General features: G+C 39.6%; 1 protein-coding gene across 1 annotated transcript; it reads left to right on the top strand.

Annotated features, from left to right (window-relative positions):
- The first annotated feature begins 1,931 nt into the window (after positions 1 to 1,931).
- LOC131202316 (aldo-keto reductase family 1 member B1-like) lies at positions 1,932 to 23,043 on the top strand. Its single transcript, XM_058191181.1, has 10 exons — positions 1,932 to 2,107; positions 8,029 to 8,196; positions 9,386 to 9,502; positions 12,117 to 12,194; positions 14,364 to 14,486; positions 16,006 to 16,112; positions 19,186 to 19,267; positions 19,682 to 19,765; positions 21,484 to 21,566; positions 22,543 to 23,043. Exons 1-10 carry the CDS (start codon positions 2,042 to 2,044, stop codon positions 22,583 to 22,585), a joined length of 951 nt encoding a protein of 316 aa, XP_058047164.1. The 5' UTR covers positions 1,932 to 2,041; the 3' UTR covers positions 22,586 to 23,043.
- Positions 23,044 to 25,035: the final 1,992 nt, after the last annotated feature.

The raw sequence follows: 25,035 nt of genomic DNA, 5'->3' as shown, positions 1-25,035 counted from the left end.
TTGAAAGAAAGGAGAGAGAGGGAATTAGTATCACAAGAAAGTCTGCTTCAGTCTCGGTCCTTTAAATCAGCAATTCTTAACAGCCCTAAGATGTTAGGTGGGGAATTCTGGGAGCTGAATGTGTGTGTGTGTGTGTGTGTATATAATTTCATATCCCTTTTTAATTCAGAGGTTCTCCATATACTCTCCATATAAGGGATGTGGTGGCTCAGTGGCAAAGATCCTGAGCTTGTCGATCGAAAGTCGGCAGTTCAGCGGTTCAAATCCCCAGTGCTGCATAATGGGTATGAGCTCCTGTTACTTGTCCCAGTTTCTGCCAACCTAGCAGTTCGAAAACACGTAAAAAATGCAAATAGAAAAAATGCAAATAGAAAAATAGCAACCACCTTTGGTGGGAAGGTAACAGCGTTCCGTACGCATTTGGCGTTTAATCATGCCGGTCACATGACCGCAGAGATGTCTTCGGACAGCGCTGGCTCTTCAGCTTTGAAACGGAGATGAGCACCGTCCCCTACAGTCAGGAACGACTAACACATATGTGCGCGGGGAACCTTTACCTTTTACCATATACACCAGTATCATATAATGGGAGTGTTTGTAATTGGGAAATGTTTTGAAATGATGCTATTCAAATGCAAAGATGTCCTTGCAAACTTGGTTTAGCAGGTAAGGTGCTTGCCTAGAAACCAAGGAGACTCTGAGTTCTAATCCTGCCTTATGCATGAATGCTGCCTGGGAGACTTTGGACTGTTTGTCAGCTTAACAAGGTTATTGTTATAAATTTAATAAATGAATGGTTGTAAATAGAGAACTATCTACACTATGGACAATGACTTCCTGGATATCCTTTTAAATCCCATATGTATAAAACCATGGATCAACACCCTTGTAGGCAGAGTACAGATGACACAGCAAATCCCCCCCACTATACAACCACAATTTTAACTACAGTACTGGTAATCCTCGGCTTACAACCATTCATGTAGTGACTGTTTAAAGTTATAACAGCACTGGGAAAAATGATACATGGCCAGGTTTCACTCTTATGACCATTGCAGCATTCCTACAGTCCTGTAATCAAGATTTAGTGACAAAATTGTGATGCAGCTCATAACAAAGGCCTCTTAGCAACAGAAATTTTGAGGGGCAGCCATATTGTGTAAAGAAAGCCCTTCCCTCCCTAAAATATCTCTGTTTCTAATCTGAAACGGCTTGATTGTGTGATGAGCCCAGAATCCCTTACACGAGATGGGCGATTAAATAAATTAAATAAAACGAGGTTTAAGGGGGGTGGGGGGCTTTCCCTGATGCTTGCTCCAACAGCCGCTCTGCATCTGCCCCGAAAACTTGTGAAGCAAGAGTGCTGAGTATTGTGCAATTTATTCACTTTCCTCAACAGTCGCACCATGTCGCATATCCCTAGCGCTAAACTAAACAAAAAAAGGGGGGGGACTGGCTCCCTTTTGGGGTTCAGAGCATCGTAAGCCCCCAATTCTGTAGCGAAGTGGGGGGGGTCCTTGATGCTCTCTGAAGATGGTTTTTTTCTTGCCGACGTTTCGTTTCCAAGCCAGGTATATCCTCAAGAGCATCAGTACCGAAGTCTTTCCAAAGTAACAGTAACAGAGTTTTGAAGGGACCTTGGAGGTCATCTAGTCCAACCCCCCTGTTCACGCAGGAGCCCTGTACTAGGTCTGGGAGGCACGCTATAAATACCCATAAACTTAATTTCTATCACCTCACATAAATCTCTGTGGGGATTACACAGCCCATCATTCCCCGCTTGCCTGCCTGCCTGCCTGTCTGCCTGAGTTGACCCTCCCCCTAGATAGAAATCTGGCAGCTGGTTAACCGTCCCAGGAGAGGCATTAAAAGATCCCGCTTTGGGTGGGGGTGGAAAAACGCCTCCTTTTCATGCCCCGCCGCGCCCGCCTTTGTGAGGCGGGTCCGGCGCCTATAAAAGCCGCTTGCCCCGGCCGTGCCTGCCTGTGTCTTTCTCCGCCCTCGGCCGGCTTCGGATTCGGGCTTTCGCGGGAGGGCTGCCATGGCCAAGTATGTGGATCTGTACACGAAGGCAAAGATGCCCATTTTGGGACTGGGCACGTGGAAGGTAAGCAGTCGCTGACCCCGGAGGCGCTTGATTTTGCCCATCGCGTCTTTTCTTCCATGATTTCTTCCTTCCCGTTTTCGTTTCGCGGGCTTTTGCTCCACAAGGGTACCAAAAGCGAAGGATTTGGGGAGGGGGGGGTCTTTTCGTTTTGCTTTTTTTTGTGTGTGTGTGCACAGGCCTTAAAAACGCAGTGCAAGCTTGCAAAAAGTAGCCACGTGTCTTGCAAGCTTGCAATGGAATTGCTGGCCTTGCTTGCTTGCTTGCTTGCTTGCTTGCCTTCCCGGTTCTTTCTCGTAAAACCGTGGGGCGGTTTTGGTGCTTTTTTTTTTTTTTTGCCGCCTAAGTTGTGCAGAAAGCTTTTGTGGGAGGAAGAAGTTCCTCGCTCTCCCCAATGGCAAGCGGCGGTTAGCGAATAATACCCCGTGGCGTGCGGCATCTGGAAGGAGGCGCCTCTATTCTTTTAATCCCCCGATGTCGAAATAACATTTCAGACTCCCTCTTCCATTTCACTCTTGACAACCGGACGGCAATTAAATAAAATGGATTAAAGTGGCTCGGGCTTCGGATTGGGATAATAAGGGTTGTCTGGAAAGTGCTTTGCTTGCACGGTTTGGGTACCGGCTTTCCCTTTTTTAGATGTTGAACTCAGACTCCCAGGAGTCTGAGCTAACGTGGCTTATGGCGAAGGATGCTGGGAATTGTAGTTTGGTATCCTGGGAAGGCTTGATTGCTCACTCCTGCATTATATTATGGTTGCTTCCTTGAGTAGCACTTGGGAGCCGGTATTCTTGTATTACCACTAGCATTTAATACCACTTTACCAAGACAAATTCCTTGTGTATCCAATCAGACTTGGCCAATAAAATTCTATTCTATAATGCCTTGGTAAGACTTGGAATACTGCATACGTAGCCACAATGTAGAAAAGATGTGGAGACTCTAGAAAAATGCAGAGAAGAGCTAGAAAGATGATTAGGGGACTGGAGACTAAAACATACACAGAACGGTTGCTGAAATGTATGTCCAGTTTAAAGAAAAGAAGGATTAGGAGTGACATGATAGCAGTGTTCCAATATCTCGGGTTGCCACAAAGAAGAGGGAGTCAAGCTATTCTCCAAAGCACTTGAGGGTAGGAGAAAAAGAAGTGGATGAAAACTAATCGAGGAGAAATGCAACCTAGAATTAGGAAGAAATTTCCTGACACATCAGTGGAACAACTTGCCACCAGAAGCTGTGAATGCTCCAATACTGGAAGCTTTGAAGAAGAGATTGGACAACCATTTGTCTGAAATGGAATAGGGTTTTCTGCCTAAGCAGGGGGTTAGATTAGAAGACCTCCAAGGTCCCTTCCAACTCTGTTATTCAAATTCTAATTTTTCACAGACTTAAAGTCCAGAATTTGAGGTGTCTTCTGTCTTGGGAGATATTCTTACTCTGTTGGTAGTAAGTTCCTTTGAGCTGGATAAAGGCCACTATGGTCAAGCCGCTAAAATATAGAGATTTATAGAGATTTATATTTGTGTTATACTTTAGTGTGTATGGCAGAGATAACGCCAGGATGGTCGCACCATGTCCAATTTCTTTTTTAATATGAGACAACAATGATTATATCATATTAATCATATATCAATCATATCAATATCATTAATATGATATAAATATTTTTTTTAAATATAGAGAGTAAAAATATGTTTCTCCCTGCTTCCATCGTTCCACACTTTAAACTGACATGAACAGAAGTGATACTAGTGAAAATTGTGGTTTTCTGATGTGTATATTTTTGTCCCAATAGTTACAACAGGGGGGCCTTTATATTTACCTGCTGCATAATTTATTCATAAATTAATCTGGTTAACGTCATTTGGTCCCTTTTGTGAAAATAAATACTTGTCAGTCCATTCCTTAATTGACTTTGTTGTATTGTCTTTTTAAAATCCTGTAAGATCTGTTTCTATGGCTAATTTTAACTATTATAGGATTTAGAGGCTCTTCTTACTGTAGTTAAAGTATTTAATGGAATATCCCCTTTCTTTAAAAAAAAACACTGCATTTTTCGCATTAGAAGCTTCTATTTAAGTGCCCTTCCTCTATATACCCAAAAATGATGGCACCTGGCTGGAGAATTCTGGGAGTTGCAGTTCACCCAACTGAAAAGTTACCAAGATTGAAAAAGTGCTCTAAATAATTTGTGCTGTTTATTCCATGTTTGCATGGACCTTATCTAGACACTACAGGTGTTCCCTGAAGTGAATGAATGCCTTGAAGAAAATGGGCATTTCATTTTACTTGACTGGCCTTTCATACAATTTATGACCATTTAACAACTGTTTGAAGTTACAATAGTGCTGAAAAAAGTGACTTGCAACTGGTTCTTGCAACATCCCACCATCATGTGATCAAAGTTTGAGTGCTTGGCAACTGGCATGTGACAGTTGCAGGGTCCCGAGATCACATAGTTGTCATTTCCCCAGAAGGATTCAATGAGTCAATGGAGGAGCAGGATTCACTTTAATGACTATGGCAAAAGTCATAAAATCAGGCATTTAACCACTGGGCAACTTAGCAATTGAGGTTCCCGTCCCAATTTGTAGTCTTAAGTTGAGATCTATCTGTAATATCAAACCACCATGCAAAGAGAGTTAATGGCATTGGTCAAATTACTTTTTAATCAAGCTTTATTGATTTTTTTCTTCCACACACATCCACATATTTCATGATCAGAGTATTGACCATATCATATCTTATACAACTTGTCATATCCAAATACATTTTATATAGTTACAATTTCTGCCAAAATATTATTTTTCCATACTTTTTAATCGTATCTTAATATTTTTATGCTTATTATATAAACAACAACATCTTCCACCCTCACCTTCTAATTTCTCCATTTTTAATCATATATATTCTCTTTTAACTTTCATAATGATTCATAACTTATCCTGATAGATTTAAATGTGTTCGGAGTTGCCTTTCTTCAGTTTCATCTTTTTGTTTTACAGCAATCTTTCTTCTCTCTCCTCTCTTTCCTCGCCCTCCCTTCTATCTTTCCTACTTTCTTCTTTTCTCCTCTCCTACTCCTTCTCTACTTCCCCTTCCTTTTTCCCTTTCCTCCTTTCTTCCTCCTTATCTAACCTCTCTTACTCTTATTTCCCCTCCCTTTCTTCCCTCTCCTCTTCCCTTTCTTCTATTCCACTCTCTCCTTCCTCATTACTTTCAATAATTAGCAGTGACAGAGTCATTTCAGCAGGAGCTTTTGCTATACAAACCATCTCTTCCAAACAAGGTTTTCTTCTGTTAATTCTATTTTCTAATAAAACGGCAGCCTGTAGCTTTGTCTTTGCAAGAGCCTTGCTCCCTAAATCAAATATGCGTTATTTGCCCCTAGGAGCAGAAGAATTTGTTCCAGGAACCCTCAGATGCCTCAAATAATTTGCTTTCTTTATTGTCCTTGACATTTTGTTTCTTTTACAAGAGAACTACCAGTGCATCACTTTAAAAAGCGGTTATGGTACATTAAGACCTAATTAAGATAACTATATATTTTGGGTTCAGTTTTCATTGGAAGTGCCAGCTGCACATCTGCAGAGTGGGAATCGGGACCAGCTGCACACTGGTTTGCCCAGGCTTTGTGGCTGTTAGTTGCGAAGTCGTGTCTGACCCATAGTGACCCCATGGACAACGTTCCTCCAGGCCTTCCTGTCCTCTACCATCCTCTGGAGTCCATTTAAGCTCACGCCCACTGCTTCAGTGACTGCATTCAGCCACCTCATTCTCTGTTGTCCCCTTCTTATTTGCCCTCAATCTTTAGGCATTAGGCTCTTCTCCAGTGAGTCCTTCCTTCTCATTAGATGGCCAAAGTATTTCAGTTTCGTCTTCAGGATCTGATTGCAATCTGCCCAGGCTTATAAATTAACAAATAGCATTAGAGCCTCCCATGCTATGTAGCATATCAGGCAGCAAGGGATCCTCCAGTATTTTCAGTTTTGGGTGAATACGTCAGCATCTTCCCATGTGAAATAAATAAATCCTTAGTGTAAATAATATCTTAAACAATTTCTGCTTTAACTAAGGATAAGCAGTGTGGTATCCTCCAAGTGTTTTGGGTTACAACTTCTAGAATTTGAAATTGTAGAATTTCCCCAGCGTATGCTGAAAACTTCGGAAAGTTGCCAAGGTTGAGAAACATTGAAGGTATTACAGCACACTATGTTTCATCCGTGGCCTGATTTGCACAGAGAAGTTCTGGCATCCTAATTAATTGGGAACAAGCTGTAAGTTATTGAATCTTTTGTACCTCCCACTACCACGAATGTCTACATCAATAATGAGCAATACAGAATCAATCCAGGTGCGTTGGACTGATATCACAGTAGCGCAAGCAGAACAGTACATTCGCAAAGAACTGATCAACTGAAGAACCATGCACATCATCAGCAAAAGGGTGGTGACATCAAAGTAAGCAGTATTTCAGGGTTGTTGGTTTTTTTAGAAGGTCAGAATAGGGGTTGGGAGACAAATTGTTCCCATTTGTACAATCAAAAATCCTTCAGCCTGTCAAGAAATAGCCTTGAGTCCACAGATCGGGAAGTTGTCAGAGTTGAGAAATACTGTTTTAGCTAATAACTAATAAATGTAATGTGAAAATAAAAGAGCCAGTTTGGTCTAGTGATAAAGGCACCAGTCTAGAAATCAGGAAACTTGAGTTTTAGTCTCACCTAATCACCTCACAGGGTTGTTGTGGGGAAAATAGAGGGAGGAAGGAGTGTTAGGTATGTTCACCACCTTGAGTTATTTATGAAAATAAAAGTGGGACTAAAACAATTCAAAACTAATAAACATATTGAATTACATTTCCCATTATCCCCAAACAACAAGGCTAACACATAAGGAGTTCCAGGAATCTTGATGCTTAGTGTTTTTTCTGCTCTCTTCTCAAGTTTGCTATTGCAGAGTTTTGAATTGTATCAGTATTTCCGTCAAAAATTGCAAATAAATTATACCGTAAGTGGGACTAGTAACCCTAACCCTGACTGCTCTTTAGAAGGCCAGATCCTGAAGACAAAACTCAAATATTTTGGCCACGTAATGAGAAGGAAGGACTCGCTCGAGAAGAGCCTAATGCTGGGAACGATTGAGGGCAAAAGAAGAAGGGGACGACAGAGAATGAGGTGGCTGGATGGAGCAGTAGGCATGAGCTTAAATGGACTCCAGAGGATGGTAGAGGACAGGAAGGCCTGGAGGAACGTTGTCCATGGAGTCGCGATGGGTCGGACACGACTTCGCAACTAACAACAAGTGGGACTTAGAAATGACATTCATTCCTTGTTTAACAAAGGAGAGTTTAAGCGTTAACAACTCTCCCATCCAAGAAAGTATAAAAAATCAACAGCTAAAATGCAGCTTTTTACTCTGTAGATGTGACAGTTTTAATTTTCCTTGCCTAGAGATATGCCTAGACACTTCACTGTACATATTGTGATTAAATGTTGGCTGCAAATCAAGTTGGGAAACCATGGTTAGAAAGATTAAGAAACCCTATTTTGTATCATGGCCTTTGTTAGCCATGGTTAAGTATACGTACTTTCTATTCTTAATAATTTGTTTCCAAATTGACAGCAGGCAGGCTGATGTGTGTTTTTGCATCATCTTTGTTAGCATGATTGACAAGCTGAATGCATTAACTGCAATCACATATCATCCTATACTGTAAAATGATTTTCTTTATGACTTAGCTTTAGGTGCAGACCAAAGGTTGCCATCTTAAGACTTGTATATTATACCATGTTTGGACCTTGCCCAAAACAACCGACTGCAGTTAAATATTAAACTAATATCATCTTACTTTTCATAGGTAAGTTGCTTGCTATGTGACAAATTAGCCAAATAAGATTCTTGACTAGGATTCTTCTGTTATCCAGTCTCCACCAGGAAAAGTAAAAGATGCTGTGAAGAAGGCCATTGATGTAGGCTATCGCCATATAGACTGTGCCTACGTGTACCAGAATGAAGAAGAAGTTGGCAACGGTATTCAGGATGCAATCAAGGCTGGGATTGTAAAGCGTGAGGATCTTTTTATTGTCAGCAAGGTATATATATTTACATCTTAAGGGGGGAGTAAGGTAAAGATAAAGGTTCCCCTCGCACATACGTGCTAGTCGTTGCCGACTGTAGGGGGTGGTGTTCATCTCCGTTTCAAAGCCGAAGAGCCAGCGCTGCCCGAAGACATCTCCATGGTCATGTGGCCGGCATGACTCAACGCCAAAGGCACACGGAACACTGTTTCCTTCCCACCAAAGGTGGTCCCTATTTTTTCTACTTGCATTTTTACGTGCTTTCGAAACTGCTAGGTTGGCAGAAGCTGGGACTGGTAACGGGAGCTCACCCCATTACACGGCAGCATTAGGGATTCGAATCGCCGAACTGCCAACCTTTCGATCAACAAGCTCAGGGAAAAACCCCTTAATTCTGAGTGGTTTAAACACCTTGGATATTTGTAATCTCCCTGGAGTTTAGGAAGATTCAACAGCATATAAATTAAATAACTGTTGTAGACATTAACAATTATTTATGTCAGATCATGCTGATTAGTTCCAGAGTTACATAAAGAATCCAAGATTAGAACTAGAATATCCACGACTGAATGTCCTGCTAGAAAGTGGCAAGCCCGAGTTCTAGTTATGACTTAATCATGAAAGCCAACTGGATGACTTGGGGCCAATCATTCTCTCTTAGCCCAACTCACTTCACAGGGTTATTGTTGTGGGGAAAATAGGAGGAGGAAAATGTGTTGGATATGTTCGCTTCCTTGAGTTATTTGTAAAAATAATTAAAGATGGGATACCAACAGATAAATAAAATAAAAATTACAAATGATTGTATAAACCACACTTAAGAAATTTTCCATCCTTCCGGGTAATAACCTTGTGGGGGTTTTTTTTGTACTGGTCACAGTTTTTGAACTACTTTCAAGGCCAGTTTTTTGTAATGTGGATTGTGGGCGCAACTGCAGCTAGGCATCTCCAGCCTCCTGATGGGATTGACTTGAAATTTAATGCCCCTCTACAGTCTATTCCTGAGTTGACTGGTAATTTAAGGAAGTTGGTCTTTTTCTTGAAAGTTTCCACCCTCCAGATTTTTCATGTTTCTTATGTAAATCTGATTTATAGTCTGGTTTTTAAATAATTCCTTATAATCCAAGGGAGTTGTTATGGACACGTTGACACCCATGTGTGTAATTCAGGGAACTAATGTCTCCACATGGTATTTTTCTTACAGCTTTGGTGCACGTTCCATGAGAAGTCTTTGGTCAAGGGTGCCTGTCAGGCAACTCTGAAGGCCTTGAAGTTGAACTACCTTGACCTTTACCTTATCCACTGGCCGATAGGATGTAAGGTACTCCATATGGCTTCTCTTTTCTTTTGGTGGGAGGAAAACTGACGCACAGGTACTGTAAGCTTCCTCATCCTTTCAGTATGTTTAGATTACAGCTCTCAGACTTCTGAAGCTGTTCAGCTTTTCTCCTGGTCAATCAACTGGGAACACGAGGCCCACAAGAAGGTCATTGACGTTCCATCCCACGCTTTCCCCATTGCTATCTGATTGGCATCAGAAAACTGAAAGGGGGAACATGCAAAGAAAAGCCAATGCTAAGCACCTCCATTCCTACGCATTTAGATGAGTGGATGTGAAGAAGTCGGAGCATGTAAAAGTGTAACAAGAAAAGTCATGTACAGAATACGGCCGGGGGGAGAAACCCCAGCTCCACAAGCAGCTGTAATCAAACACTTTTTTTGGGGTGGATTTTTCTGTTGTTCAAGTGAATCTGTGCTTGAACAGGTTTCTTGTTCCCGTGATTTAATTCTGGCCATAAAATTGGTACTAGGTATTTAGAACACCAAGCTAGTAAGGATCCTGTCAAAGGTGCTTTTAATGGCAACTAGAACACAATTGAACCATGCAGTCCTTGAGTGATTAGAGTTGAAGGATGGTGGTGTAATCCTGGGGCTAGCAAGGTAAAACCTGTGAAACACCTAGATGGCATCTACGTAGCCACAAACCATTATTTTAATTATTAGAAAAATTAAAAATGGCTAATCTCTTTTGAAAATTTTAGGGTGAAATATTCAAAACCTAGTAAGGTGTGGTGGTGTTAACTATTAAATATTTTTATTTCGGCGTGCCGGTATCATCTCAAGAGGTTGAACCATGGAATCTCCCTTCTAAAACCTTTTACTGATGCTTTCTCTGGACTTTTTATATTTTCAAGTTCATTTTTAACTTTTATTTAAGTAATTGGCTGAATGGTTTCTTATGAATGTAAGAAAATGCTGTTTTTAGTTTGTGAAAGGAATGTGTACAACAATGTGCTCGCTCTTGGGGAACATGGTTTATAGTATCTGTTTTGCAATCAGTACATTCTGTGTTTAGCCTTCGGTATCTCAAGGTAAAGCTATGAAAAATTACTGCCAGGAATTTAGAGAATCATTTAATTAACTGGATACTGCTTTGATATTTTTTTTAAGCATCTTCTCAAATTCAGAACCAAGCACATCCTATTACAGATAGTCCTTGCTTACCAACTACCTCATTTAGCAATTACTCAAAATTACGACAATGTAAAAAAAAAAAGGTAGCCAATCCTTACATTTACAGCCATTGTAGTGTCCCACAATCACTATTTGGGCAGTTACAATAGGCACACATTTATGACTAATGCAGAGTTACACAATCACTGTTTGTGCTTCCCATCTTGCTACTGACAAAAGGAATGAATGGAGATGTGGAGGTAAAATTGTAAGTCACAGTCATGTGATGTCTTTCTTAACTGAATAGGAAATAATGTTGTAAACTTATAGTCACATGAATTTCAACTTGTCAGATCCAATTGCAATCATTAAATGAGGACAAGTTGAGCAGATTGCCAACTACTTGTAGTTCCTTGATACCCTGAGATGGAGTGCCTAAAAATGGCCTCTTTCTGACTTTTCTTAAAAGGGTTGAAATAGGAGCAGAAAACTTCTGGGAGTCAGTGCTCACCTAGACCTCTCAAAGGACCCTAAATCCAGCTATTTAATTGCTGAGATCCAGTGGGGCAGTTTCAGACCATTTCTTGGAAGGGTGAAGGATTTTTGATCATGCAAAGGGAAGCAGTTTGGCCATGACCTTGAAAAAAATGAAGTGGTGTTTACTTCGATGTCACCACTCTTTTGGCTGATGATGTGCATGGTCCTTCAGCTGATCAGGGATGTGGTGTTGGAAAAGAAGCAGAGCCAGGGGATAGAGTTAAATGAGTAATTAGTCTAGAGTCATTACATTGTCACAAATGATCCAAGTCCAGCCCCCCCCCCATTTCGTAAATTCTTACGTAGCGCCAATTTAGAATTCACCATTAGTTGATTAGATTATTGTCTATAGGCTGAGCAATAAATCCTTTCGAATTGCAACTTAATGTATGGTTCTAATACTTTGCGCCTGACATGCAACCCTTTCAGCATTGTCTACTGGTAGTTCTGCATACTGAATAACACCACTAAGGAAAACTCCACTGCTTGGTTCTTTTATACTTCTTTTATTCAAAAAGTTAAGATATGAAAAAAAACACCCCATATTTTTTTTAAAAAAAACAAGATATTAAAATGTGTGCATAAAAAGGCAAAAACACAGACAGACAGACAAGGTATTTATCCACATTTTTATTTGTTTGTAAAATGCACATATTTGATGCTCGGTTCTGACTAATGCAATCTCACCTATTTAGAACAGTGGTTCAGGGGGACAATTTGATTTTTAATGGGGGCAATTTGGAACCTTGCTTAAACCAAGTCAATGGCCTTTAAGGCTGCCTCCGCATGAATAGGAGTTCACTTTTTGAATAGTAAGAATTATATGCCGCGGAGGAGGACATATCAGGATTTTAGATATGCTTAGGTGGGGCAAGGCCAAAAAAAAGGTTGGGAACCACTGATTTAGAAGTAAACTGACTTGGGCTCTTGCTGTGTATTGACAGGCAGGAGATGATCTGTTTCCTGTGGATGATAAAGGCATGATGATATCCAGTAACACAAATATTTTAGACACATGGGAGGTATGTTCAATTTCAATCAAAGATGTTTCTTCCCTGTATGCCAGGGGTGTCAAACTGGGTTTCTTGGAGGGCCGAATCAGCAGTGTAGTCCTCTGCGGGCCGGGAGATGGGGGGAGTGGGCCGGCTGGCCTCTTGCAGCATCCTGCTGGCCCCCGCAGCCCGTTTTCGCTAGCAGAGGCACAGTGGGGCGGGCTAGCCCTGCAGGCCTTGAGTTTGACACTCCTACGGTATGCAGTGCGTTGAATGTGGATATTTTATTCCTTGTCGTTTTATATTGCAAATATTATAACTTTGCGTTTATTGAAATTATAACATAAGTTTTATGTCCTGGAGATTTTCCTGTTCATGATTTATTTTAATAAACTTGCTTGATTATGGATCCCTTTTGATTTTTTGACGATATTTACCAAAAATGAAAAATATTTTTGGTTAGAAATGCAGGCTAAGATTTCCTTGGCTATTGGAAACTTTCAAGAGGAAGAGATTAAGGTATTTAAATCTCACTCTTCTCCCTCCTATTTAGGATAAGCAAAAGAACCCAAAACAAAACAGCTGGATTTTTAAACGTTATATTTATATCAGACAGGCTTTGTGTAATAATTCTTTGTCCAGGGATGTTTGAGGTTAATGTAAATCAAACATCATATTCAACTTATTTCAATATGAAATGCACCAAGCATATGAATATGCAAAATAGAAATCAATAAAGGTGCATCTTACAATTAGTTTATTCCTTTTTTGAGAGAGAGAACGCATACTGAAAAGTCACATATGTGCAATTCAATTTCTATTAGCTGCACACCTTTTATTCTAGAATAGTTTGAAGCATATCTAAATAACAAATGGAGATAGTCCTCGACTTACAACAGTTCATTTAGTGACTGTGTAAAGTTACAACGGCACTGAAAAAAGCTTCTTATGACTATTTTTCACACTTATGACCATTGTAGCATCCCCAAGCAACATTTGGATCCTTGACAACTGGTTCATTTTTATGACGGTGACAGTGTCCCTTTTGCGACCTTCTGACAAGCAAAGTCAGTGGGGAAGCCAGATTCTCTTAACAACCGTTATACTAAGTTAACAACTAGAGTGATTCACTTAACAAATGTGATGACAAAAGTCATAAAATGAGGCAAAGCTCACTTAACAACATAAATTTTGTGCTCGATTGTGGTCGTAAGTTGAGGACTTCCTGTAGGATGTCATGACTGGAATTGGCTGACCTATTCACCTAGTGGGTATTTATGTTTATACTCTTAACTGCTGTCAGAGTTATAACCCAATCTTCTAACTTCAGAAATTGAATTGCTTATCTTTCTCATCTCTTCCTCTGAAACTCTCTTGTAGCCAATCCTTATGAATAGAATAGAATAGAATAGAATTTTTTATTGGCCAAGTGTGATTGGACGCACAAGGAATTTGTCTTTGGTGCATAAGTTCATAGTGTACATAAAAGAAAAGATACATTCATCAAAAATCATAAGGTACAACACTTAATGATAGTCATAGGGTACAAATAAGCAATCCTTATGATTGGGACATTTATGACAAAATGTGCTTTACTTTCAACTTATGTATGAACTCAACCAGATTTGACCCAGATGCTTTAAGAGAGGGCCTTGGAAAATATCAACTCTCTTCTGTAGAATTCTACAAAAAGAATGAAAATAATCATTGACTGCCTTTCACAGCCTGATGTGTTCAGAAGTTTGTATGTTGTGAAGTGGTAGAATTCCAGGAAGGTTGTACTAAGTGATGTTTCTGAATGCGAACCTCTTTATAATGTTTCTTCTCTTGCTGGTCTAATGAAGTCCTAAAAAGACTAATATCAGGCAGATATTTAACCGAGGGCCGGTTTAGCTCACGCTGGTAAAGCCTGTTATTAAGAACACAGTAGCCTGCAATTACTGCAGGTTCGAGCCCGGCCCAAGGTTGACTCAGCCTTCCATCCTTTATAAGGTAGGTAAAATGAGGACCCAGATTGTTGGGGGGGCAATAAGTTGACTTTGTAAAAAATATACAAATAGAATGAGACTATTGCCTTATACACTGTAAGCCGCCCTGAGTCTTCGGAGAAGGGCGGGGTATAAATGTAAACAAAACAAAAACAAAACAAAAATATTTGTGTTGATATATGTAACTGCTTTATCTCCTATTTGGTCTTAGGCAATGGAGGAACTAGTAGATATAGGATTGGTGAAGGCAATTGGTGTTTCCAACTTCAACCATGAACAGATGGAGAGAATCTTGAAGAAGCCCAAATTGAAATACAAACCTGCAAATAATCAGGTAAATTCATAGGAAATGTTTTGGGTATATAAATATAAAGAATTGTTTAAATAAAGAAAGATAAGTATAAAACAATGTACCAGGGTTTAAATTGAAATTTAACACAATATATACTAACTGCAATGTTTATTTATTATCATTGAACTTGTAAAAAATTGAATTTCCCAGTTTGTATGGCATTAGAAAAATATACTATTTTAGATAGTGGAAGACACAGGAATGAGATATTTTACAGTTAAAATTATTGGAACAAAAGATGCTCTGGAGAAGATGCTTATGGTATCTGCTTTAAAAATATCTTTGTGAACATTAGGAATCAAAACCAACTTGAAGTCACATCATCATCTATTGAAATATCAAACTTATCTATAAATATGCAATCACAAATTCAAATTGGTTAAAAATGTTAACAGTTGGCTTTTTGCATTTCTACAGTTTATGATATATTCTGAAAGGAGGAATTGGATGACAAAGAAGGATACTTTAGAGTAAAATGATATTCTAAATATAGTTTGCCTGTTCCGTTGGATTCTGCTTGTGCAATGTCTTCTCCTGTATCTTTTTTGCAAATAAATTTTGAATTTCTAGACGTTTTTGAAATAAGGTATCCTGCAAACCCCATCTAGTCAGCAGCACCTGATTAATAATCAGAATTCGTACAGGGGATTTTTGGGAAGTTTCAACGGTGTCTCTTTAATAAGCATTTCAGCCAGAAATAGAAGTAAATTCTTATGTAACCCTATACAGTACAGTTAAGGTATCCTTTTTGTACGCTTGCAAGCAAATGGAGAACTCAATACACGAAGACTGTAAGAACAATGCTTTTTTCAGAGTTTCGGTGAACGTGCATGAATGACTTATTTTTATCAGTTAAGTTACATATTCCTTTGACTTTTGTGTTAGGATTTCCAAATTTATTTTTTCCTTTATGACACAAAAATCCTGTCTACTTGTTATTAATGAGAATGTGGATTTTCTCTTGGATAGAGGACGAAGTATTCAGCATCACATTAACCTGACATTTAATCATAATTTATTGCCTAAACAAGACATAGTTGTTGTCACACAACCTGCTGAGTTATAAATCAAACAAATCATGGTGTAATGTGGTAGAATTGCCAGGCCAACAAATAAAGTTGGGTTTTGTTTTGTTTTAGGGAAAGTATTGGGCTTATCTGTTAATTTTCTTAAGCAGCAGTAAGGAAATTCAACATTAAAATCCTGCTAACCATTAAGTAAGGGCTGCAGTGTGATGCAATTATATAGGGAAGTCTTGTAATTGAAATTTAACATGGATGGTAATGTAGCTTTTAAAAAGGCAGTCCTCTTTTCTGAAGAAACAAGCTGTTTGAAACAGGACATGGTTTTTCTCTCCCACAGTGAAAAGAAGCTGGCTGGCTATGTCCACCGTTGAACTTGACCCAAATGCAAATCATTTTTAAAAAAGGAAACATTTTGAATTTCAACCTGTTTCAGGGTAATAAATATAGACTGACATTCATTTTTGTATATGTTGTAGGTGGAATGCCACCCGTACCTTACTCAGGAAAAGCTGATTGAGTACTGTCAGTCCAAAGGGATCTCCATCACGGCCTATAGTCCCCTTGGCTCTCCGGATAGACCCTGGTGAGAAAATTTGGTCTTTTACTCCTGCATTGAGCAAAAGATGCCAGAACTGACAGTTCCTGAACCTCTGATTTGCTAATCATTAACCGCACATTGGAATGCATAAATGGGAAATGGAAATGACTCAAGAGCTAATGTGCACCCTGAAATTATTTTATTTATTTATTAAGTTTATTTGCCATAACTCTCCCTACCCAGCCGCCTCTGGACAGCTTACAGCACAATATAAAACACAAGACCATTAAAAATATTCAGCGTTAAAATTAAAACATTAAAAGTTAACAAGAGAATAGGTAAGAGGGACACATAGGTGGAAGTAGGATCTTCTAATCCAGGGGTCACCAACCTTTTGGACCTCAAGGACCACTAAATTCATAATTTTAAATCCTACAGACCATTAATATCATCTACCTAATGAGTGGCTAGGTGGTCATGTGACTGGGTGGGTGTAGTCAATTCAATGTCGCCAGCCTCTACTTGCCCCTCCTCACCCAGCCACTCCTCGCCTCCCCACCAGGGTTCCTTAGGGCCCCAACAGGAAGCAGTTGTTGGAGCTAAGCAGCCACCAAAACAGCTGGCTCAGTTCAAATTGGATCTGACCGAGAAGGAGGCTCAGTAGAAGCACCTCACTGAGGGCTACAAGCATAGGTTTTCCAAGCAGAGGGAAGACCCATGGAAGTGCAAGGCCAGGTACCGGTGCCTGGAGGCTCAGCAGGCTGAGATGGTCAGCCAATTCCAGGCCATGATGCAGTCCCACTGAAACGAGGCCCTCTGGCTCTTCGCCACCAGTGGCGCTTCCCTCCAGCCTTTGCCCAAAGCCCCGCACCAGGAGGCTGAAGCAGACCCCCAGTTGGAATTTCTGCCCCCCTCCGACCCGCACAAAAAGACCCGAAGTGGGCAACTCTCTGCAGCAACAGAAAAGTTCATTGCATGTATTTAGCCCAGTGCAATATAAAAAATGCAAATAATTTTTCTGTGGACCACCAACATTTTTTTGCGGACCACCAGTGGTCCATGGACCACCAGTTGGTGACCACTGTTCTAATCTACTAACCACCTCCAAATTGGGATTCCTGCATCAGGGCACCAAACCAGTTGGCACAGTGGTTAGAGTGCAGTACTGCAGGCTACTTCTGCTGACTGCCTGCTATTTGGCAGTTCAAATCTCACCAGACTCAAGGTTGACTCAGCCTTCCATCCTTCCAAGGTGGGTAAAATGAGGACCCAGAGTGTTGGGGCAATACACTGACCTTGTAAACCGCTTACAGAGGGCTGTAAAGCACTGTAAAGCGGTATATAAGTCTAAGTACTATTGCTATTTTCAGGCCCTTTTGGAAGGCCAAGAGAGTGGGGGCAGATCTCACCTCGAGGGGCATGACGTTCCAAAGGATGGGAGCCAGTGGTGGGATTCAGCCAGTTTGCACCCCTTCGGGAGAACCAGTTGTTAACTTTCTGAGCAGTTTGACAAACTGGTTGTTGGAAGAAATCATTAGGGCAGAGAACTGGTTGTTAAATTACTTGAATCCCACCACTGGTGGAAGCCACAGTAGCACAGTAGAAAAAGCTCTCTGCCAGCCGAAATTTCTTGCTGGTTGGGGTCCACAGCATACATCTTATGGGCCAGAGCAAGTGGGCTAAACCCAAATTATAAAGCAAAATGGAGAAATGTACTGTAGTTCTCAGGGTTATTTCTGAATTAAGACCAAACATTCCCAGCCATCATAATCTGCAAACACACAAAAAAAGATGATGGACAACACATAGTTTAACAGATTAAAGAAAATGGATTCTCCCCTCTTCATCTACTTGTAGAAACCTGGAAATATTAGGAGACATTTTTGCCAGTTATAATGTAGCTATCTACAGATTGACAAGTTTAATCATTTTTTTATTGTCTCTACAAAAATGGTATTTGTGATTAGTAAGAGGAATATGGATACATTAGAAAAATAATTACAATGATTATTAATGGTGACCATTCATAATGTAATGTAACAGTAAATAACAAGCAGTAGAGAAACATGCAAGATAATGCAAGTAACAGATTACATGTAAGGTAGTGACAGATTTGATACAGGGAGAAAAGATTAGAAAGTTGGATGCATACAACATGTGATGCCTAAAATTACATCAAGTGTGTTTATTGTGTAAACCTAATTTAAACCTAAGGAAACTATACTGTGCTGGATGAACCTACCCCATAGACTGGATTTATACAAAACACACGGGGCCATAAGAATTTATTTGTTTGTTTGTTTGTTTGTTTGTTAAATTTATTTGCTGCCTATTTTTCCGATGGGGCTGTATAACGCAGCTTACTTAGTTTACTTAGCCTGTTATATGAATTTACCTAACGTGTTTTATAAATTATTTCTGGTTGGGTGATCTTCATTAATTTTACTTTAACTGAATAGCCGAGATTCAGGTAAATATTATGTGCTTGTGAGAAAGCTCTCCTAGATTACCAGATGCATTCAGGGCTAATGAAATGTTAAGCGGTATGCTTATTATCTCACGGCCAAACTCCTGAACTAAAAACAAGAATTTTTCTTCTTTTTTGAAATCTGTAGAGGATTAATCTTCTCATCGTTCCCATCACCCATCTCCTTCCACTTACGACTGTAACTTTGTTGCTTGTATCCTTATGATTTATACTGTAATTAATTGTTTCCTGATTGCTTAATTGTAGCCTATGACTATCATTAAGTTTTGTATCATTAAATTAAATTTGTACCCTATGACTAATTGTACCCTATGACTATCATTAAGTGTTGTAAGTGTTGTACCTTGATGAAGGTCTCTTTTGTTTTATGTACACCGAGAGCATATGCACCAAGACAAATTCCTTGTGTGTCCAATCACACTTGGCCAATTAAAAATTCTATTCTATGAAATCATATATTAGGAAGAAAAGCTGATTTGGGAAAATGTTACAAGATACTGTAGTGATGCATCATTTTCCATTCTAGCCGGTTAGCCTTGCAGCTGGATAGCAATAACTTTTATTCCTATTAAATGTAAATTTTCTTAATGTTATTAATTATTTGCTAACCTTGATTTCCTTTAATGCTAGGGCCAAGCCTGAAGATCCTTCGCTCCTGGATGATCCAAAAATTAAAGAGATTGCAGCTAAACACAATAAAACAGCAGCTCAGGTGGGTATATGGGCAGTTAAGTAGGAAATCTCATAGATCAAATGGTTTTTGGAAGGACAGATTCTAAACCAGGCCACGCAAACAAGCGAAGCTCCATCCGTGGGATGCAGGCAGCATACGAAACCACGCCCTCTCCAGTGGAAAAAAATATCTCCATGGAACCAGTCCCTGCTGCCTAAAAGTTTGGGGGCCGCTGCTCTAAGGGGCAACATATAACTCCTAGGTAGACTGTACTAACCAAGATACCAAATAGTGTGGAAAAGAATGGTCCATTTTGCTGGGGCGTGGGGTGGTGAGTTCTTGGAAGAGTTTGTATGTCAGCCTGTTAATATACATGCATGAGTTGAATGGGAGTAGGATACAATTTTTCTGATGAGTAATCCTTACTTGGTTTGGCCTGATCTTGGCTCTCAGGTCCTGATCCGGTTTCATATCCAGAGAAATACAATTGTGATTCCCAAGTCCATCACTCCATCGCGGATTGAAGAAAACTTCAAGGTAAAAATAATACCCATTTCTGGATTAGTTGGTTCCTACATAGCATATTGTGGTTGGTGACACCGTTCTTTATATGTTTTAGCCTTCAGTCCCCTAATCATCTTTGTTGCTCACGAGCTGACTAAGAGTGAGGCAATATTAATAAGATTCAGCTCGAAGTCTCTCCTTTCGTTCCCAAGAACGAAACAGCTCACCTCAATTGTGAGATAACGGATATTACTGAAAGGTGTCTTTGAATGAATTGTAAGACTCTTGAGCCCTGCCATCATTGTTTGATACAGTTCATATTTTTCTTGATTGTCGGTTAGAGCGGATTGGAGTTACAGAAGACATGTCTGAACAGGCAAAGGTTTCCCAACCCAGCCGTAGCTTCTTATAACTGTAATTCTTATAATTGCTTTGGGCCTCTTTGTATATGTGGCAGCTATTGCATTTTTCACTAAAGATGAGCTACGCTGATAGGCAAAGCATTATCTGCATGGAGGCTTGTAGCGATCAGCAAAAAAGAATACAATTATTACATGTGCACTCAACTATTGGCATTGTAGGACTTGATGGAAACTGGCTAATGTAGAGATTAATTGCATTCATTTCTCCTTTACCTTTCTCCTGATCTGGTTGGCTCACCAGTGTTTCTCAACCGTGGCGACTTTAAGATCTATAGACTTCCAATTCCCCAGCTATGCTGGCTGGGGAATTCTGGGAGTTAAATTCCACAGATTTTTTCCCCGCACTGATCTATGCCACCTAATGGACTAGTTAGGGCCATCCCAGCTACATTTTTGTAACCCTCAGGATATCCTCAATTTTGGCACCTCAATTCCCACTAAAAAGGATCTGTTTTGTGAAATGTTTATTCTGACAGTTATACATGAACACAGAGGTAGAAAAAAGATTGGCTAAGAGTAGGGCTATATCAGGGGTGAAATGTAAAATTTGTTACTACCAGTTCTGTGGGCGTGGCTTGGTGGGAGGGTAATGTGATTGGGTGGGCGTGGCCAACTTTTTTTTTTTTTACTTTTAAAAGCATTTTTTCTACAACCTCTTCAGCAGAAGAGGTTGTAAAAAATGATCAGGCAACTCAGCTGGGAACACCAACTTGAGCAGTAGCCTGCAAATCTATAATTATTCTAATTATGGTATGGCTTCGAGGTCACTATTTTAAAAAATGAATATATTCTTGTTGCTCAGGTCAAATAATATCAATGGAATCTGCTATGAATTTTCAACAGAGTTGCCAAATAGTTGCCCAAGCCAACGATAAACTAACTTTGCAAGTGCTGAGAATGGATTGTGCTTAATGTCGTCCTTATTTTTGTTAGCCTGCTTGTTTTAGGGCAAATTGAGAAGCGTTCTGTTTATTTTTAATTTTAACAGCTTTCAAGAAGCAGAGGATTACAGACATAGATTGATACAAATGTGTGCTGCTGAAATATTTCTGTAGGCAGCAAAACTAGGCACTGAATGGAATTGAACTGTACTTGGCAAAGGAGGAAAATCATTTCCTTCTTAAGTATAATGAAAAACATGAGTGTACTTCCTTAGACCTTCAGAAACTTTGGACAATAATTGTTTGTATGAAACGGGATTCATAAACGCTGAAGTTATATAGTATGTGGCACCCAGTGTTAAAGGTTTCTCAAGCATGTCAATCCACAGAATTATAGTTTTGGGAGTTCTTAGAATTTCAAACTGTTATTTTTTCCCCTGCCTCCTAGGTATTTGACTTTGAGTTGTCTAAGCAGGACATGGAAACCATCCTCAGTTTCAACAGGAACTGGAGGGCATGTGCAATGACCTCGTAAGTATGATTTGGAGAAAACGTTGGGAGTGTTGTCCAATTCAGTACTAACTCGAGCTATGATGCTTTCTTGGACAACAGCTTGTAAAAGCACTTGTATGATTTTATGGGTAGCTGAACCCATAAAGCAAGTAGAACAGGTTATGATTTTTTTTCCCCTCTAAAATTATAGAATAGAATTTTTTTAATTGGCCAAGTGTGATTGGACACATAAGGAATTTATCTTTGTGCATATGTTCTCAGTGTACATAAAAGAAAAGATATGTCCATCAAGAATCATAAGGTACAACACTTGATGATAGTTATAGGGTACAAATCAGCAATCAGGAAACAATCAATAATCAAATGTCCTACAGTCACTTGATCAAAATTTGGGCACTTGGCAAACAGCATGTATTTGCAATAGTTATAGTGTCCTGCAACAGTTGCAAATATGTGATCATCATTGAGTGTTTGCCAATGGCTTGTCTATGGGTTGACTAGCCTATGATTAGTACCTTCTAAATCCCAATTTTATTTGCCAAAATTACAATGCAGATATATTATGCTTGATATTAATCCAGCTGAGTTTCTACAACAGAGGAATGGTCTTTGTAGTTTTAAAGATTGGGGGGGGAATTAAAAAACCTACCAAATGAAGAAACTCTGGTGTGTGTTAGACCAGGTATCTCCAACCTTGGCAACTTTAAGTCTGGAGGACTTCAACTCCCAGAATTCCCCAGCCAACAAAGCTGGCTGGGGAATTCTGGGAGTTGAAGTCCTCCAGGCTTAAAGTTGCCAAGGTTGGAGACCCCTGTGTTAGACGAGGCTACATTTGTTCGATGATCACAATTTGTGCAAACTCGTGCTAGATGATACCAAGGACTTTTGAAACAGCAAATTTAGGGCATTAGCATACAATTCTTGCTTTGGCCTGCCCTCCCAAGACAGACTTAATTACCATTTAATTCCAATGTCTGATTCTCTTTCTCTTCAGGTGTATCAATCACAAGGAATATCCTTTCAGCATTGAATACTAAAAGTCCTGAAAAAGAAGGGAGTACACAGTGGACTGTTGGTGTTATGTTGGCTTTTGGGATCAGCCTCTCCATGCAATCTTTATAAACTTTTTTCTGCCTAAATTGAATATGATGTGATTATTTTTATAAGCATATATTTCTCTGGCGAGATCGTAAGTGGCTGGAGCTTTAGAAAAATGAGCCGTAATTTAATTAGTCTTATATTTCTTCTGAAACCATTTTGAATTAATGTCTCCTGTTTGAAAAAGCAGAACATCTTTGGTTGGGTAGGGAAGTTTAATGATTTGTGTGTATGCTTGTATTACACTTAACTTTTTCTCTGGTTCCAGACTTGATGCATTAAACCTTTGATGGAGTTGTATGTATTTGTAGTTAACTCTATGTGGAATTCTCATTCAAGAATTTGGAGTGTATTCTTCTAAGAGTGTTACGTTTAATAAAACTGTTTGGTTACTCTAGTGGCTCTTCTGTTTCCTGATGATAGAAATTATATTAGCCATGAATAATTTCAAAAGCCACATGTTTAAAACAGATAAAAGCCTATAACAGGAGCCTTGGTAGCACAGTGGTTAGAATGCAGTATTGCAGGCTAACTCTGCCTACAATCTGGAGTTTGATCCTGAAGACTCAAGGTTGACTCAGCCTTCCATCTTTCCGAGGTTGGTAAAAATGAGGATCCAGATTGTTGGGGCAATATTGTATTACAATATTTAATATTCTAAACCTCTCAGAGAGTGCTATAAAAGCACTATGGAGTAGTATATAAATTTTAAGTGCTACTGTTATTGTTATAATATTCAAAGGAAATACCTTATGGTTTCCAGGTCGGAATGGTTACCAGTAGACCTCACCCCAAAAGGGATGAAGACCTAGATCAGCAGCACACTATATGGATAAAGGGTTGGCAGGCCATCAGAGATAGGTTTTGGGTTGGAATCTCTGAGAGTCTCGCTATTCAAGTTGCTTTTTGGGAAGACACACAAGTCTAGTCAAGGAAGGAAAACCTGCTTGGGCCTTTAGGTACATTTACAAGGAGAAGAATAGAGGAAGGGTCCTTGATTCTAACCTCTTGCTCAATGCAGGGGTCCAATTTAAAACATCCCAAATGGATGGCTATCTAGTCTTTGCTGGTATACCTGTGATAAAGAGCACCCCACTATTACCTGTCTGGATACTTGGTTCAATAGTCACTACTTTTCATTATTGCAGAGGTTTTTCTAACAATGTACCTTACATCCTGCAAGTAAGTCACTCTATGGAGTGAGAGAAAATGTTTCAACCTTCTACATCTCATCCTTTCAGGTATCTGAAGAATCATTGTAACTTCATCTTTTCTCAAAAATAAATGTGCAATTTGACTCTTGAAAGAGTGCAGAGAACAGCAACTTCTCTGTTCTCTGCACTTTCTAGAGTCCTTTTACTGTATAGGCAGGGTCTCCCAAGTCAGGCAGGCCATATTCAAGAAAACCATGAAACAAATCTCTTATTACTGGGTCAGTCAACATTCGGGTCAACATGGATTGCATTTAATGGTAGAGTTCTGGACACCGTGTGACAAGGAACTAACAATACTCAGTTCCATTTGCTAGGCAACCAGGATAAAGAACTGCAAAGCCACTTGAAATGAAATACATCAACTTCAACATCAAATCCATCAACTTCTGCCTTGTTTTGTTTTTTATTTTAAAGGATGCCTGTTACTATCCAAGTATCTCTGGGAAATTTACAGGTACAAATAATAAAACCATATGAAAGACAAAAAAGTTAAAAACAAAATTCAGAATAAAATAAGGACAAGGTTAAAAGACAAGTTAAAAAGGCAGAGGGCGTGTGTCAGCCCTGAAAACTCAAAATGGCCTCAGCCATTTTGGTGGCTATGGGTATGTTACTTGGAACCCTGGCAGCGTGACCTCAAGCAACCAGCCAACTCCTGGATTGTGTGCCATTAAATGATCCAATGATGGTTAGCGGAGCCAGGTCTTCACATTGTATCAGAAGGCACAAAGAGTAGGGGGCAAGATATTCCATAGGGTGGAGGTAATGGCCAATAAGGCTCTTTTCCTACCCTTCCAGCCCCATCCGCTCCCATGACAGACAGCTCTCTGCACTGGGGCACACAGCCCACCTATCAGGCCCACTGAGGCTCCTTGGTTTCAAAAGTAAATTCCTTGTGTGTCCAATCACACTTGGCCAATAAAAATTCTATTCTATTCTAAATGCATGAAATTGGGAAAATAAAATTTCTGGCATCAGATTTCACAGAATGATGACCCATGGGGCCAGAGATTTTTCATACTCTTAAAAAAAGTTTTTTATGGATACCGAACTTCATGAGTTAGAACAACCATTTAGAAAACACTGAGAACAAGATTTGAAACTGAAAAAGTGAAAAGACAGGCCAACATAAGTATTCACTGGTTGCAGCCGAGGAAAATTTTGAACAGCCAATT

Source organism: Ahaetulla prasina, chromosome 7 (genome assembly GCF_028640845.1).
Source record: "Ahaetulla prasina isolate Xishuangbanna chromosome 7, ASM2864084v1, whole genome shotgun sequence".
Taxonomy (NCBI): domain Eukaryota; kingdom Metazoa; phylum Chordata; class Lepidosauria; order Squamata; family Colubridae; genus Ahaetulla; species Ahaetulla prasina.
This window is presented reverse-complemented; position numbering and strand designations above follow the sequence as displayed.